The sequence below is a fragment of the Centruroides sculpturatus genome, unplaced genomic scaffold (assembly GCF_000671375.1).
Source record: "Centruroides sculpturatus isolate CEXI.00-Female unplaced genomic scaffold, Cexi_2.0 scaffold747, whole genome shotgun sequence".
NCBI lineage: Eukaryota > Metazoa > Arthropoda > Arachnida > Scorpiones > Buthidae > Centruroides > Centruroides sculpturatus.
This window is the reverse complement of record NW_019385048.1, coordinates 241,435-257,244: the sequence shown is the minus strand read 5'-3', so window position 1 is coordinate 257,244 and position 15,810 is coordinate 241,435. Positions and strand designations below refer to the sequence as shown.

Genomic DNA, 15,810 nt, shown 5'->3' with positions numbered 1-15,810 from the left:
CCTGAAAAATAAAATATTTTATCAACACGATTAACCCGATAACCCAGTTCCTTCACAATGCCACATATCATCCCAGATTAAACACAACAATCAATGCAGATACGATAAACACAGTATCTGTTACAGTTTTAAATAAAAAAATTAAAAATTAACTAAAAAAAACACTTCTATTTTGTGAGTGCAGAATAGTAATTTCCTTCACATCCCACATCACTTTAGGGATTTTAATGCACCATCCCGAAACTTCCAAGTAGTGTGATAATTAAATCAATCCTGGCAATAAGTAGAGAAATTGTCACGCCCCATTAATTATCCTGGCGATAAATGTATACATTAAAGTATATATTAATAATATTTTGTTCAATTTTATAATAAGAGTAAGTGAGAATATTAAAGAACTTTCGTTTAATGTAGCACTTCCAGTACATTGTTTAACCGGATAATCATCATTTTTTTTCTTTTCCTGTTATGTAACGAGAGGTGAATGAATTCCTTTCGGTTAACCTAGCTTGACTTATTCTAATAAATTGGTATAAGTTAGACTAGGTTAGAACGTGCATCCCCACTGTTCCCTGATTCCAGCAAACAGAAGAAAGGAAAGAGCCGCCATGACGATGCACGTAGGTAAAGATTAACCTTTCTTTTATTTTTATAAGCATTAGTTAATTTAACTCTAGAGCATAAATTGAGAGTCAGAAAGTCAAAAATTCGTGATTCAATCATAATCTTACCTACTTTTCTTCAATTTAGGAGCACTTTCGCAAAAAGTTCTCTGCCCATTCGGTAATTTGGATCGATCGCAGGATTTCCCGCGATGTAATTTATTCGATGCGACGGATTGCAGGCACAAGCTCGTGCAACGGTGCGCGTAGAAGTTCGTTAAACGAAAACATCCTCTTCCTAATAAATTAAAAGTCATTTTTTCGATGTTAAAGCCAGCCGCTTACTAGAAAATGAACCCACCATGTGACGATTATGTTAAATCGTGGCCATCTGGCGGCAAAAAATATTCTCAACTTTGATTTATAAATATTTTTTCTTTATTTTGGGATTTAAAAAACATATATACTTAATTTTAATAAAAATTATAATATACTGGTAAATAATTTAGTATATAAATAAATATAATTTTTGTTAATTTTAAGGGACTTTTTAAAAAAGCAAACAGTTTTCAACGCATCAAGCCATTTATTCTGATTTCTAAGATTTATTTTTGGCTTTCGGTTTTAATTATGCCATTTAAAAAATAAAATAATAATTAAGTTATAATAAAATAAAATTCAAAAACTTTTTGCTTATTTTCATCTTGAAGGATTTTTTTTTTTTTTTGCATAATTGAATGTCTTTAATATCAGGTGGCGCATATGTAGTTATATCACATGTTTTTCGACGTAGGGTCTCTTTAATACTGTTTAGGTAAACTGTCAATTACGTTTACGTGCCTGTTTGTTTCTCTAGTTTCTATTTTAATAACATTTTTTGTCAGTAATTATTAACGGATATCTTAGTGAATCTAATACGTCTTAAACTCTTCTTACACGCAACTTGATCTACACGTGACCTATGGCAAAGTCATTGTTCGTTATATTGGCACGTGATCGGAAGTGTCTGGGAGTTTTGTTAAAATTGCATTTTCCACATCAAGTTTTATAATTTGTGCATTACGGATGTTGAAATTACAACCAGTGGATGTGTCAATAAACAGCATTTTTTTCTGATATGCGTGCTTTTACCAATATATTTGATAACCTCCAATAAAAAGTATTGGAGGTTATCAAATATATTGGTAAAAACTTCTTAAATAATATATGCAAACTAGTAATATATATATAGTTTATTCTAATCTTTTCACTGGTCAAGTTCTGTTTGAATGTTTTCAACACAAATATCAGTTTAATTAGGGTACGTAGTGGGACGTCCAAGACAGGAAATGGGAAAATAACTTGATGTTGACAAGGCCTGGGGTTGCAAATTAGGACCTCGAGAGTTGTGGGTAGCTTGTGATTGCTGTAAATGCTAAGATATGAAAAATATAAATAATTAACTAAATTTTAAAAAAAAGTTTATTTGTTTGAGAATCCAAACTATTATTATATAAAATTTTTAACAAAGTCAATGATATTTTATTTTTTCTTTGTTGAATTTTTAAGTTGACAAGGAATTTTTGCCTAATGCTGGAGAGATGTTTTGACTGATAACATTTTCTATTATTCGCTTTAATTTTCTAGAAGGAAGTTCGTAATCCAAGAAATTTAGAAAGGCCGATCGTTGGATCTCTGAAATTCAACGTCCTAACAGACTCACGTCGGGTCACTATGACTCGATGGTACTTTTAAACGTAAAAATTTTTATTTTCTCTTTTGTCTGAAAGAGTGGAAACTTTTTCTAATTTTCTACTGGCGAATGAATCGCCATTTAGAGCTGTTGTAATTTGCTTACTTGAAATGTGAGAGTTTTAATTCCTGTGTATATGCTGTCTACTAGGACCTTGTTTATTAATAAGGTCTATTATACTGGTGTAGTTTCTGATTAGCAAAAAGAGATCATCTAAGTCAAAACAAAATATCTTTACAAATTAAATGCATAGAATTAAAAAAATAGAATTATAAAATGCCAGGACGATATGCTTACATTACAAATTAAATGCATAGAAGTATCACAAAGTATCTTCTTTTTAACCTTTAATTTGTAAACTAAATTTAATGATTGTGCCAAAAACTTGGGAATATTTTTAACTGTATTTTAAGTATTGAGGCGGAATAGTAGCCTAAAAAGAAAGGTAGACTCGGCCGTAAGGACAGTTAATTGCCGAAGTTGCGAAAAGGACATTAAGATTAAAAAATAAGACACTTTGTGATACTTCTATGCATTTAATTTGTAATGTAAACATAATGTAATGTAATCCTGGCATTTTATAATTATATTTTTTAATTTGTAAACAAAATATTTTTATTTTTACCTGTGAAAATATTTTACAATTAATTTTTTCACTGTACTTGTAAAATTTGTACTAAAATAAATAAAAATATGTTTTTTTTTTTTAAATAAAGTGATTTACTGATTCAATTTTTTGTAAATATACAGTTTTAAAAAGTTTTCATAGTCATAAAGGTAGTTGCAAAAAGTTCATTCTCCTTTCTTTATACAAGTGAATAATTAAATTTCCTCTCTTCCAATGAGAGGAATATACTAAGCACAAATTCATACAAAATTATGAAATTTAATGACTGTTAATATGTATCAGTATATAAATTTACACAAAAAATTTGATCTTGACATCTTAGTATTAGTTCAATTAATTACAGTGTTATCAAACTGCTTTTTGCAAATCATCTTTCTCCAATAAATTTGTTTTAATGCTCTGACTTAAAAATGATATTGCTTCTAGAATTTTTTTAAAGCAGTTTTTATATTTGCCTTAATTGGTGCTGTCATATCATGTCTGTTTTTGAAAGATAATTATGAAATGGAGATGGATTTTATAATGTTTAATTACTTACAGATAAGGCTGTACAATAAGTGAACGACAACATGGCATCTCAGGTCTTAGCCAACTTATCCGAAAAAGTAGCTTTGATAACAGGTAAGAAACGTTAGCAAAGAATCGAGCATGTTAAATTGTACAGAGTATCAATGTTCGTAATTACATAGCATTGGTATTTAAATAACAGAAAATAATATAACAATGTCAAAAATATATAGGTGCAAGTTCGGGAATCGGTGCGGCCACGGCCGTTCTTTTCTCAAAACTTGGTGTCCAGTTGTCTTTAACGGGAAGAAATAAAGAAAATTTAGAAAGCGTTTCTAAAAAGTGTGAGGAAGTCTCGAGCTCAAAGTACAAAGTTAGTAAATTTCAATTTTTCAATACTGTATTTTTATTAAATTGAATTTTTAGTTGAATCTCTTGTTTTGTAGCCTCTTATGGTTGTTGGAGACTTAACAAAAGAAACTGATGTAAAGAGGTTGGTTGATGAAACCATTAAACAATTTGGAAAATTAGACATATTGGTAAGTTTCAGTTTGGTTATCCTTCAAAAATATTAGCAATAAATTGATAAATATTTAGTTTATTGTCCTTTGTCACATAATGGCTTATACTCTATGGTGCCAGAGATGATGCATTCAGATACGATTCCAATGATTTATGCCATCATATATAAATTATGTCGTCGTAACTTTGATTAATATCACAATATCCAAATAATTCAAATACAGTAGAGCGTCGATTTTCCGAAAGTCAATCATCCGAAAAAATTCCAGTCGGCAAATTTAAATTTTCGCCAGTGCTGTGGCGCTTCAATCTTTGGCTATGTCTTGGGCTACTCAAATATTTTACGTTTTTGATACTAAATTAACATCTGAAGTATAATTTTTTATTATTTTTATATTTTTCAATATATTTATTTTGTTTGTACAAAATTTAAAAAAATAATTTTTAACAATACAATAGTCTTTGTTAGGCTTAACATCGACGAAAATTCAATGCAAAGCGACACGCAACGGAAAAAAATTTCGACATCGGATACGTTAAACTATTTTTTCGTACATAAATCAGTTATCCGGACAACCCCAGTCCCCAATTGATTCGGAAAATTGACGCTCTACTGTATATTAAATAACTATTATATATTTTTATATAACTTCTTTCTGAGATTGAAGAGAATTTGCACTCTTGCTCAGATATTTAAAGCATCTTTTCTATTATAAATTTTCTCTGCTGCAAGTAATTAAGAAATTTTTGAATTTCTATCTCTGTTTATGATAATACAGATATTTGACAACAAACAAAAATTTAATCAAACAATATAGTGTATTATTTAAATTAAGTATTATAATCAGAGATCTGTAAATATTATTAAGAACAAAGAAACTAATACAAAATGTCTACTAATTCTCTCGACGAGAAGCAAAGATGACAATATGTGAAATTTCTGAAATACTATCAACAGATCTTATATAATGCATGATTCTACAGTTAAATTCTTTAATAGAATTGCATAATGATTTTGTTTAAAATTAAGGCTAGATAGAAGTATAATCTTAATTATTCTATCAATAAATAGCAATTTGGAATTATTAAATTTCATTCCTAAAACCTTAAATTATCTTCCTACTTTTTGTTGGTCTTTTTATTGCTGCAAAGAAATTTCTGTAATTAAAAATTTAATAATTTCTTTGCTACAGTCTTGCCTAATCAAGGCAAATTTTGTATTTAATCAATGAAACTGTATATTTTATTACAGGTTAATAATGCTGGCATAATAGAGTTTGGTACAATTGAAAACACCTCATTGGAACAGTACGACAGGATGTTTAACATTAATGTTAGGTTGGTGAAATACTATTTATATTTCTTTACAGCATTTGATCACTTTTTAATATAAGGGGTTGGACAAAATAATTTGAACACCCTTTGTTTTGAACAATCAAATTGAACTCTTCCTGAAATGTGCAATTACAGGTACCACCCTGTTTTCATCATTTGTCTAGCTTATATCACTGTTGATAAACTTCTCTAACAACAGTGATATAGGCTAGGCTGTTGAAAAATCTATTTGACTGTTTTAAAGCATGATTATGTTAGGCCTAAAAGATTTCCAAATGGGAATGATTGTTGGTGTATGCCTATTAGGGGCTTCTCTGACTTGAGATGTTGAGTTGATGGGTGTAATGAAATCTACTGTTTCTTTGATCATATTTCAGTATGCAAAGACAGGCAAACATCTGCTAACAGAAGCAGCTGTGGTCAAAAGTCAAATCTGGATGCGAGGGACAGTGCAATTTACTGCAGATTTGGCTGCAAGTGCAAGGGTATCAGTATCGGAGAAAACCATCCAACATGCACTGTGTAAAGATTTTATTATTATTAATGGTAGGGGCTGCAAAAGCTAAACATTTGTTGATATTATGAAACATCAAACAGCATGTCCAGTGGTTCAAAGAGTACAAAACTAGAGACTTGGAAACATGTGAAATGGTCCAATGAATTCAACTGTGTTTTCCAATTCTGGTCATGTTTGTCTGTACATCACCAGGTGAAGCCTCATGTGAAACCCACTGTCAAGCATTGTGGAAGTTGTATGATTTGTGATGCAATCTTTCAGGACAACAATGCTTCTACTCACACTGCTGGATGTGTTTGATCTTGATTTGAGGATCACGAAACTAAATTTAAGCATATACCTTGACCACCTTAATCACCAGACTTGATTATTATTGAGCCTCTTGAGAAAAAGGTTAGGAGCAGATTTCTGCCACCTACTTCAATCAAACAGTTAGCATCAGTATTAGTTGAAGAATGGTCAAAATTGACATTAATGTTGTTTGTGAATTATATTTGTCTATTCCTCAATGTATTTCAGCTGTATTATCTGCAAAAGGGGGTTGTACCCCTTATTAATAAATGAAAAGTGATCTTTTGTTGGTATTTTGTCCAACCCCTGTACACGTTTGTATGGCAGCATATTTGTCAAAACTTGAACTGCTTCATTGCAATCAATATTCGCTGTACAACACAATCTTAAATCATACTTGGTTATGCCTTTACATCTTATGTCAAATTACTTTACATTAAGGCACTTTTTTTGCACAAAATAAATTGACTTATATAACATTATGTAGAAGTATCTAATAACTAAATTGGTTTAAAATTTGGATTTTTGCATGTATAAATGCAAAATTTGGCATACAGTTCATTAGCAACTTCAGACCAGTGAGTTACATTAATTTATTCTGATAAGGTTGCATGAAATTAAACAAAATTAAATATATTTTAAAGGGATACATAATACTAGGTAGAACTGTCAGGAGGGTTCAACCCAGGCTCCTAGTATAAGTATCAACATTAGGGTCAAACTGTCCTTTGAACTGCTTTTGAATTTGGCAGTTGGACACTGATGTTGATTTATATTGTTTTGTGATGCTTTTCACATCCATGTTGCAATTTTTAATAATTGTTTATGTAATGAATATTAGTTTTTTTATGTATTGTTTAAATTACTATAAATTTAAGAAAGAATAATTGATGGCAAGATGAAAGAACATATAATTTAAAACAATGTGGAGCAAATTAATAAAATAAAACTTTTTAAAAATAGGCAGATGGCACTGTATGAGACATCTCATACAGTGTCAAATCTCATCATTTCTTGTATTTGTTAATTAATTACTTGAATTTATATTTACAGATCAATTTATCACTTGACAATGTTAGCAACACCATTTTTAATAAACAGCAAAGGTTGCATAGTAAACGTGTCGAGCGTTAATGGCTTGAGATCGGTAAAAGATTAATCTAAAAAAAAGCTAAAAGAAATTATTATTTTAATTGTCTTTTGAAGTATTAAAATTTCTTTCAGTTTCCTGGAGTTTTGGCATACTGCATGTCAAAAAGTGCCATCGATCAGTTTACTCGATGCACGGCTATCGGTAAGTATTCAAAATATTTACAAATTTTGCAACATTACTGTATATTTGTGAATATTAAAATTGTTTGACTTAGATGACACTTGAAACTGTATAATGTTTCGGCATTAAGATAAATTTTTATTTTGTAGTTTCGTTGCATTAGATATCTTCTGTAATTTTGATTGCAACAAGATTAAGCATGATTGATTTGTTATTGTAAAGGCAGTTTAAGGTGATGTTACAAAATAAATTTGAATGATTATCCTATCTGACTAGGATCAAATTCTATTGAATAATGATATTGATGACACGCTGCAATGCTATTATCTTTGCGTAACTTATTTATGTTTTTGATAAAATATCAAGTTTATATTTTTTTTAATTGTATCATCACCGGGGGAATTTTATAGCAGTTTACTAATCGAGGCAGACGAGAAGCATCAAAAAAATGGTCAACTTTGCCATGAGACTTATTTTCCGAGTTGCATAGAAAGAATGATGTAAAGTCATTTTCAATTTATTAATCTTTTTTTGGAAGTTTTTATAAATTTTCTGAGTGTATCTGTAATATATATTGACATGACTTATAAATAATAAGTGTATTAAATAAATTTAAACTGCATATAAATAATTAATTAGGAGGAAATGTGTTTATAGTAAAATTTAAAGGAAAATTTTACTAATTAATTAAGTTCAATATTAATAATATGTAATTTATACCATAAATACAACAAAATATGCATTTTTTTGGTTACACTTGTAAGTTAAATTCATAGCTAAGGCTAATTATAACATCTTTGGTTGTGAATGCCATTTCTAGCAGATGGCATTCAAAATTTAATGCTTTTTCTATGAGAAAATCTTTTTACAAAAAATTGTTGAAAGTGGAAGTAGATAGAACCAAATAGTTTTTGCATTAAAATCCTGTTTATTTCTTAATGTAGGGCTCATAATTTTGAAAATCAAATTGGTTTATTTTCTACAATTTTAAAAACTAATAGCAAACTAATGTATTCAGTTTTTAAAATTCTTTAGAATTAAACAGTATTGTATTCTAATGCAAAATTTTATCTACTTCTGTTGCTGAGAATTTTTGGAAAAATTAAATTTTTAATGCTGTCTGCCGGAGATGGCATGCATAAGAGCAAAGAGGTTACAATCGTCTTTAACTCCTTTATCCTTTAACTCGGGATATGTCCTTAAGGAGTTAAAAATTTTAGATCTTTTTCAAACACTTAAAAAGTCGAAATGGTCAAAATAATGTTTTATTATTTTGACATTTTAAATCTCTCCGAGAAAGATTCAAAGAAGAGAGGAGGGTGTCAAAAAGTTGTATTCATTATTAAATACAAGAACTTCCTTAAACCAAGAAGTTAATGATAACTTTTAATGGTAGAAAAGATTTGAAAGATGTTCAGAATAATACTATTGTTAAAACATAGAAAATTAGATATTTAATTGTAAATGACAAATGTACATTTTAAACAATATAAATATATGCTTCTTTTTAATTATCAAAAAAAAAAATTGAAAAGATTAAGAATGTATGACACAACTCTCAAAGGAACCTTAAAATATCTGCATCAACAGATTTTAATATTTTTATGGTTCTTTTCAGAGTTGTGTTGTATATATTTTCTTCCAGCCTGATAAAGATTTTTTAAGATTAAGATTAAATAATAACTTTAATTCTGATATTTTATTAATAATTATTTTTTTTCTGTTTTAATATGATTATCATCACATAAAATGTTGCTTTTTTTTAAAAAATAGAATTGGCTTCTAAAGGAGTCAGAGTAAATGCTGTAAAGTAAGTAAAATTATAAACCATTGCTTTCTTTCCTTTCATCATTTTATTATATTTTCCTTCAAGTATATAATTGAATTTTGAATTAGTCTGTTAATGTATTGTAATCAGTGAAATGTCTAGCAGTTTTAGTTAGGTACTGAATAAATCACCAGTGATGTATTTGTTCCTCAAAACGAAAATTTTTGTGTATTTTTAATGGTCTAGAAATGAAACTCTCTTCAATTTAATAGTAAAAACTTATTTAGAATTTCTTAAACACAGAAAAGTCAATTTGGTGATTGTTAGTTGCTCTGTTAACACAAAATAAGGTTATGCTACATGTTATGTTACTGATATTAATCATACTATAGCTAGATTTGATGTGTGATGGGTAGCCAGACATTGGAATTGAGAATAAAGCCCGATTCATACTATCTGAGGAGCATATGTGAGGACCCAATAACGTATTAATCTATTGGAGTGAGGAAAATAAACTGGATTCCTCATTAATCAGTTAATATTACTTTAAGAGTGGCCACAGAGACTGTCAAAAACATTTGATTTAATAAATAGATTGCCAGTTAAAATTGAACTTTTTGCTTCATAATCAAGATTATATTGTATATTTTGTAAAATGATGCTAATTTTCATAAATTTTATAGAAAAACTATCAATATTTAATTTTTAAAGTGCATTTTTTTAAAAACAAGAGAGTCAGAGAAAATGCAAAAGTACAATTTTAGGTAATTTTATTGATGTCTTTTAAATAATTTTCAATTCATACGTTCAATTAATTAATTTTATGATCGAGTTTGATTTTAAATTAAATGTATTTTAAAAGCATCAAAGCAGATGTTATATGGTATTTGTAACATCATTTCTGAAGTAGGGGTGATTTTTGTCCTTGCAATTTTTTTAAATTTTAAATACTTACCTATTGTGGCTTTGAACCCAATTAATGCACTCTGTTTTTCATAAAGCTTTAATCGTAGCAGCTCCATCCACATTTCAAAACATATAAATTACTTTGCTATATAAATGAAACTAGTCTTGGTAGTAAGTTGTAACTATACACAAAAATTTATTTCATAGTAGTAAAAATACAGAATAATTTTGTGTCGTTTGTTTAATGATGATTAACATTCAAAATCCTTTTATGTAATGTCTACACAAAGTACCAATGCACTAAAAATCTGTGACTAACCATTGGAAACAAAATTAACACACCGCGAGGTCGGACTGTGATGACCAGAATGAAAAATAATGTCCAAACCATACTATCCAAGAAAAATTGGTTTGAATCAAAATCTGCGGTGATGCTAGATTGGTATCTTATTGCAAGGACCCATTGATTGTAAGCATACATAGTGTCAACAAAAATTTACAGATTATTTATTTATTTTATTAGGTTATTAGAAATTTACTTGAAACTATGGTATGTTATATCACAAGGGGTTGAAATGCGGAAAATATAGAAAATAGATACGAAAGAAATTAACAGGAAATAAATTTGTTTTGTATAATTTGTAATTTATATTTCTTATTAAACTTTCTTTAGTAGAAATTTTGCAAGTAATCATGTTATTAGCTTTTTATGTAATTATTTTTGATTTTTTGATGTATAAAAACATTAAATTGTTCTTGTTTTATACAAAAATAATAACTATTGAGCCCTGTTAAGAAATAATTGTCTCATTTTAGAAATGTAATTATATTTCAAAAATAAACTTTATTTTTTTTATTCATTTTTGGAAAAAATGCACTTAAACTTTTATGCAATTATTTCCAGATTTAGAGTTTGCAATTCAATAGCAATTTAGTAAGCATAGTTGTATGTAGATAATGTTAACAATGTAGTTTGAATATGTTTCTTATTAACTATAATAAATCTCTACTTTCAGATGTAATTGGTTTCTGGAAAGTCATCAAGTATTATAAATCAAACTGTAATTTTTTCATAAATTGAGGTTCTGTCCTTGGAAATAAACTTTTAACTATATTATACTATGTTGAAATGACAACAAAATAAAATATAAATAATTTAATATAATTTTTTATACTGTATAATCATGATAGAAAACTTATAATAGTGTTAAAACACTGTTATATTTTATTAATTTAAAATTTACAAAATATAAGGTATAAATGATTTAAAATCTCCACAGATATTTCATCAATAAAGTTTACATACTAAAAGTGATTTATTAAATACTTTAGATACTAAACTATTGACAAAGAGTATATTATTTAAAGTACTTAAATTGTCTATATTTACATCTGTTGTAAATATCTGGTTTTAATTGAAGACAATTTTTTGTATCAAATGATTTTACTGCTTTCAATCTTACTAATTTATTATTCCATTTTGGAAAGTAATATTACTACATTCATATCATATTCTTATTGGTTTGTCGGTTCATATGGAGTTTATAGCTATTTGCTTTTACTCCGAGAGACTAGTGGTTGATTGCTAGGTGACAGAAGAGCCGGCCTTATAGAAGACGGCCTAAACATATGCGAGGGGGATAGAATGCCTTTCTGGGAGGACTTTTATGGGAAGCTGGCCCCTATTCAGGCGTCATTGGCAAGGAGAAAACCCGGAAAAACTCCGTGCTGCCAGCCCATCACAGTGAGGCACGAACCTACAACCAAACTCCCAGTGTTTAGGGCAGGGGTGGCCAACAATTTTTGCCCTGGGCCGAATTGGAAAGAAAACTTTTTCACAGGCCGAACCAGAGGCTGCCCTAGGAAGATTTTGAGGTGGTTGCGAGATCTCATTGTGGTGTCACCCCATAGAGACTAAATTGTACATAGAGATTACAGATATTTTTCACATTATCATGCTTCATCAACATTCTACTCTGTACTTAAGAGATTTGTAATGGAGGGTTAACTCTAAATGCGCAGTGAGTTATTGACGTTTTTTTTTTTAGGCGTCAGAATTTCTCACCGAGCCATTCGGACTTGAATAGCTAATATTGAAAGATTAATTGCAGGCCACATAGATTCATTAGACGGGCCGTATGTTGGCCATGCTTGGTTTAGGGTCTGGTCTCTGCCGCTATGAGCGGAGACGGAGTCCACTCGGCCACTGCTGGGCCCAACAAGCGTCCCTACATTCATACCGATGAATCATTACATAGCATTATATACGGTCGTATAGCATATACGACCGTATGAGCACTTACAATTGGAGTATCATGAATCATTACAACTATATGCTATGGTAGTTCACTCGACAGATTAGATTTTATATTTCTAATTTGCAAATTTATTCATTTCCTAGCATTATATGACTACAATTTCAATATAAATTTAACATGAAAATTATAACAGCTTCTGAAAATAAGCTGTGACAATAGTAATTAAAATAGATTCTTGTTTTAGAAAATAATCTTTAATTACATTAACTGTAATGCAAACTGACATTTTTTTAAGTCTGAAAAATTACATTTTACAGCCCCGGAGTGACTGTGACAGAATTACAGAAACGGGGAGGACTCTCAGACGATGCTTATAATAAAGTAAGTGTCCATAATTAAATATCTTATTTAATTTTACAAAAACTATGTTAGTGTAACGCATAAATAGATTTCTGTAACTGAAAATAATTTATTTATATTTTTCTGTAGAGTAAAAAGGAAAAATTTTTACTCTACGGACAACATCACTAGTTGTAATAAAACTTAGCTCCTGATTTAAAAACTTTCCTCATAAATCTCAGTAAATTTTGGTTCTCATAAATAACAGTAAAGAATTAGAAATTGAATCGCTAAATCATACTCGCAATATTATGTATTATTAAAATGATAACTCTATACCGTAATAAGGATAGAAAAATGTTCTCTGTACAGAAAACCTAAGGTACGAAACCAAATCTGGCATGCTAGAGACCAGAAGTGGTCTAGATATTTCCATTTTTCTGGATAAAGGTTAAATATAAAATAAACAATGGAAAAGTAAAGAAAAAAACTGTTTTTAACACATTGTAGACAAGCAGTCGTGCCAGAACGGGTACAGTGTGAGGTGTATGCCACAGAAAATAAAAGAGTGCCACGCTGCAAACTACAGCCATACTAGAGTCTGCCAAATTCAAAACTAGACAGTTTTGAATTGAAAATTATCAGGCTTCTGGAAATCCAGATTTACCATAAAACTGTCTAGTTTTCTGATAATTTTGGATTTCTGGAAGCCTGATATTTGGTATAATATTGTACTTACTCTACAATAGGGAAACAATTTATTTACAGCAGAAAGCTGAATCAAATATTGCTCGTGATAATAAAACACTTTTCTCCAACTGGTTTGTACGCTTCACGAAACAGAGTTAAAAAAGGGAGAGAAATCTAAGATATTCAGCAGAATATAACTATAGTAACAAAATAAATAGTATCTATCCAATATTTTAGCTTCCCATTGATATTAGAGAATATGTCATTACTCCCACAGATTGTGCACATCCAAATACATGTAAAATATTTTCAGATGTTACCAAATTCTCTTGTTAAATACATCTAAGGCATCCGTCCAAATGCAATAATAGTTCCATAGAAGTATTACTAACAGAAAAGCGCTAACAAAAATCCACAGGGGCTCATTTTCTAGAAACAAAGCATTAGAAAAGTGGATCTCAAAATTTTCAAATTATTTTTCTGTTGGTATTTATAACGATTTAATTATATTCTCACAAATATATTAAGTCAATACACTCATTTCATATGTACATTATATTTCCCTTTTATTAATCAGTTATATTCAAGTAAATTATTTAATTAATACCGCTTGCAGAAATACACCATCTCCGATAAACAGTTTAAAATTAGAACGGTTGGTCTTATTTGGCCTTGGTTTCCAGCATATTGCGCTGTCGAATCTCGTATTTCGTTAAAAACGGGTCGGACGGGAACGGTCGAATTACATAAAATTGACGAGAGAAAGCGATACGAATGACGTATCACTGCAAAGTACGGTCACTCTCTTTTGTTAATGTTAGCTTCTAAAACGAGCCGAACGTGCGTAAAAGCGCACTTATCTCTTTCGGAATTTCCAGAGTTACAAAAACGTCTGTAATTAGATAAAACGCGTGATGTCACTAAATTGTTGGACGAACTTTTTGACGTTATGGTTTACGAAATTTGTGTAACTGCTTGAACAATCTGTATCTAGATCTCGAGCCGAATGCAGTAATTGGTATTTAAAAAATTCGCACAATATCCAAAAAAAAATCTTCACATATACAAAATTTTCGCTTTCTTTGAAAATTAATTATACTCGTCATACCGTGAAGAGTATAATGCTGTGTCACCTAAGAGAATTGGGTTTTCCCTATTCCATCTTCTCTGTTAACCATGTAACGATGACCGATGCGAAATAAAATTTAAATTGCCAGTCATCCATTTTAATTTTAACATATACAGTATTTATTTCTCGAAACCAAACTGAATGTAGAATTTACTGTAACTTTATCCATAAGAATTCTAGTTAATGATGTTGCAATCAGCTCTCCACCTCTCTCGCGGATGGTGAAAGCTGAATGCCACAAATGCTCGATTGACAACAAATCTGAAGAGCTGGCAATGTGACGGAGACATTCCTGTGAATCTGCAGAGCCGGAAAAGGCCACTGCTCCGTCGTGAAAGGCCGATTAGGGCCTTGAACGTACCTTGCGTCACTACTAGGAGTGATCCGTCATACGAGATTACTTGTCATATCGGCACACCGGAAGTGGGTGGTCGAACGCCAAGCAATGCGCTTCGACCCCCATTTTCGGTTTACCTTCGAGCGACGGTTACACCGAAATTATTAAACACGGAGCTTTCGAGAGTCTTTCTAAGTAGCGAATTTAAGGCACTCTGGTAGTGTTACTTGACGTGCATTTATAGATGTTTAGGTGTTTTCTGAAGTAGTTTAAATTTATTTCCGATAATTATTGTGATGGTAAATTGTTATTTCTTTCAGTTCTTGGAACACAGCAAGACCACCCACGCTCTGGGAAGACCGGGAAATCCCGAAGAAGTGGCCAACACTATAGCATTTCTAGCGTCGGATGGCGCGTCGTTCGTGACGGGTGTGACGATACCCGTAGATGGAGGACGTCACGCTCTTTGCCCTCGATAAATTCTCCTAAACTAAGAATAAACGTGACTAAGAAATTTGTAAATTGCGTGTTTCTTAATTGCTAAGCGTTAGAGAACTCGCTAATATAAACAAACGGGAGGAACAATTCAAAAATTGCAGACCATTTGTTTAAATTTTCTCCAATGCCAAGTTGTGTGGTGCTCCGTTACATAACATCTCGAGATTTGCAATATCTGTTACGTCGTGTTTTTAGATTCGAAAACTCTTATTGGAATATACAAAAGGTCAAAAAACCATTATCTGGGTCGATTTATAATAATTTTTCCTCGTAAAAAAACAATAAACATTTGTAGTGCGGTGTCACCTGAACGACAGTTATTTTTACACGCGTGGTCGACCTATTGCCTGATATAATAAATAATAATAAATTGTAGGAACAAGTAATCGTATACAGGCATTAGGACAATTGCGCAATTATCTGTTCCGCAATATATCGTCTATTTTAAAACTTTTCTAACTTTAGACATTCCAGAAAA

At 30.4% G+C, this 15,810-nt stretch overlaps 1 protein-coding gene across 3 annotated transcripts; it reads left to right on the top strand.

The window, feature by feature from the left end:
* The first annotated feature begins 1,336 nt into the window (after nt 1–1,336).
* Nucleotides 1,337–15,356, top strand: LOC111633895 (3-oxoacyl-[acyl-carrier-protein] reductase FabG-like). Of its 3 annotated transcripts, none has more exons than XM_023378541.1 (10): nt 1,337–1,416; nt 3,503–3,583; nt 3,703–3,842; nt 3,916–4,008; nt 5,244–5,329; nt 7,188–7,281; nt 7,359–7,428; nt 9,181–9,217; nt 12,657–12,720; nt 15,155–15,356. In XM_023378541.1, exons 2-10 carry the CDS (start codon nt 3,532–3,534, stop codon nt 15,311–15,313), a joined length of 795 nt encoding a protein of 264 aa, XP_023234309.1. In that variant the 5' UTR covers nt 1,337–1,416; nt 3,503–3,531; the 3' UTR covers nt 15,314–15,356. The 3 variants fall into 3 exon arrangements, with proteins under 3 accessions (XP_023234309.1, XP_023234310.1, XP_023234311.1); XM_023378542.1 differs by lacking the exon at nt 1,337–1,416 and adding an exon at nt 1,837–2,338; XM_023378543.1 differs by lacking the exon at nt 1,337–1,416 and adding an exon at nt 2,303–2,326.
* The last annotated feature ends 454 nt before the right edge of the window (nt 15,357–15,810 follow it).

Excerpts from the sequence above, each read along its gene's own strand:
- LOC111633895 (XM_023378541.1), top strand. The coding sequence starts at position 3,532 with ATGGCATCTCAGGTCTTAGCCAACTTATCCGAAAAAGTAGCTTTGATA. Across the intron at positions 3,584-3,702 it reads AAAAGTAGCTTTGATAACAG|GTGCAAGTTCGGGAATCGGT; the intron begins GTAAGAAACGTT and ends AAAAATATATAG. Across the intron at positions 7,282-7,358 it reads GCGTTAATGGCTTGAGATCG|TTTCCTGGAGTTTTGGCATA; the intron begins GTAAAAGATTAA and ends AATTTCTTTCAG.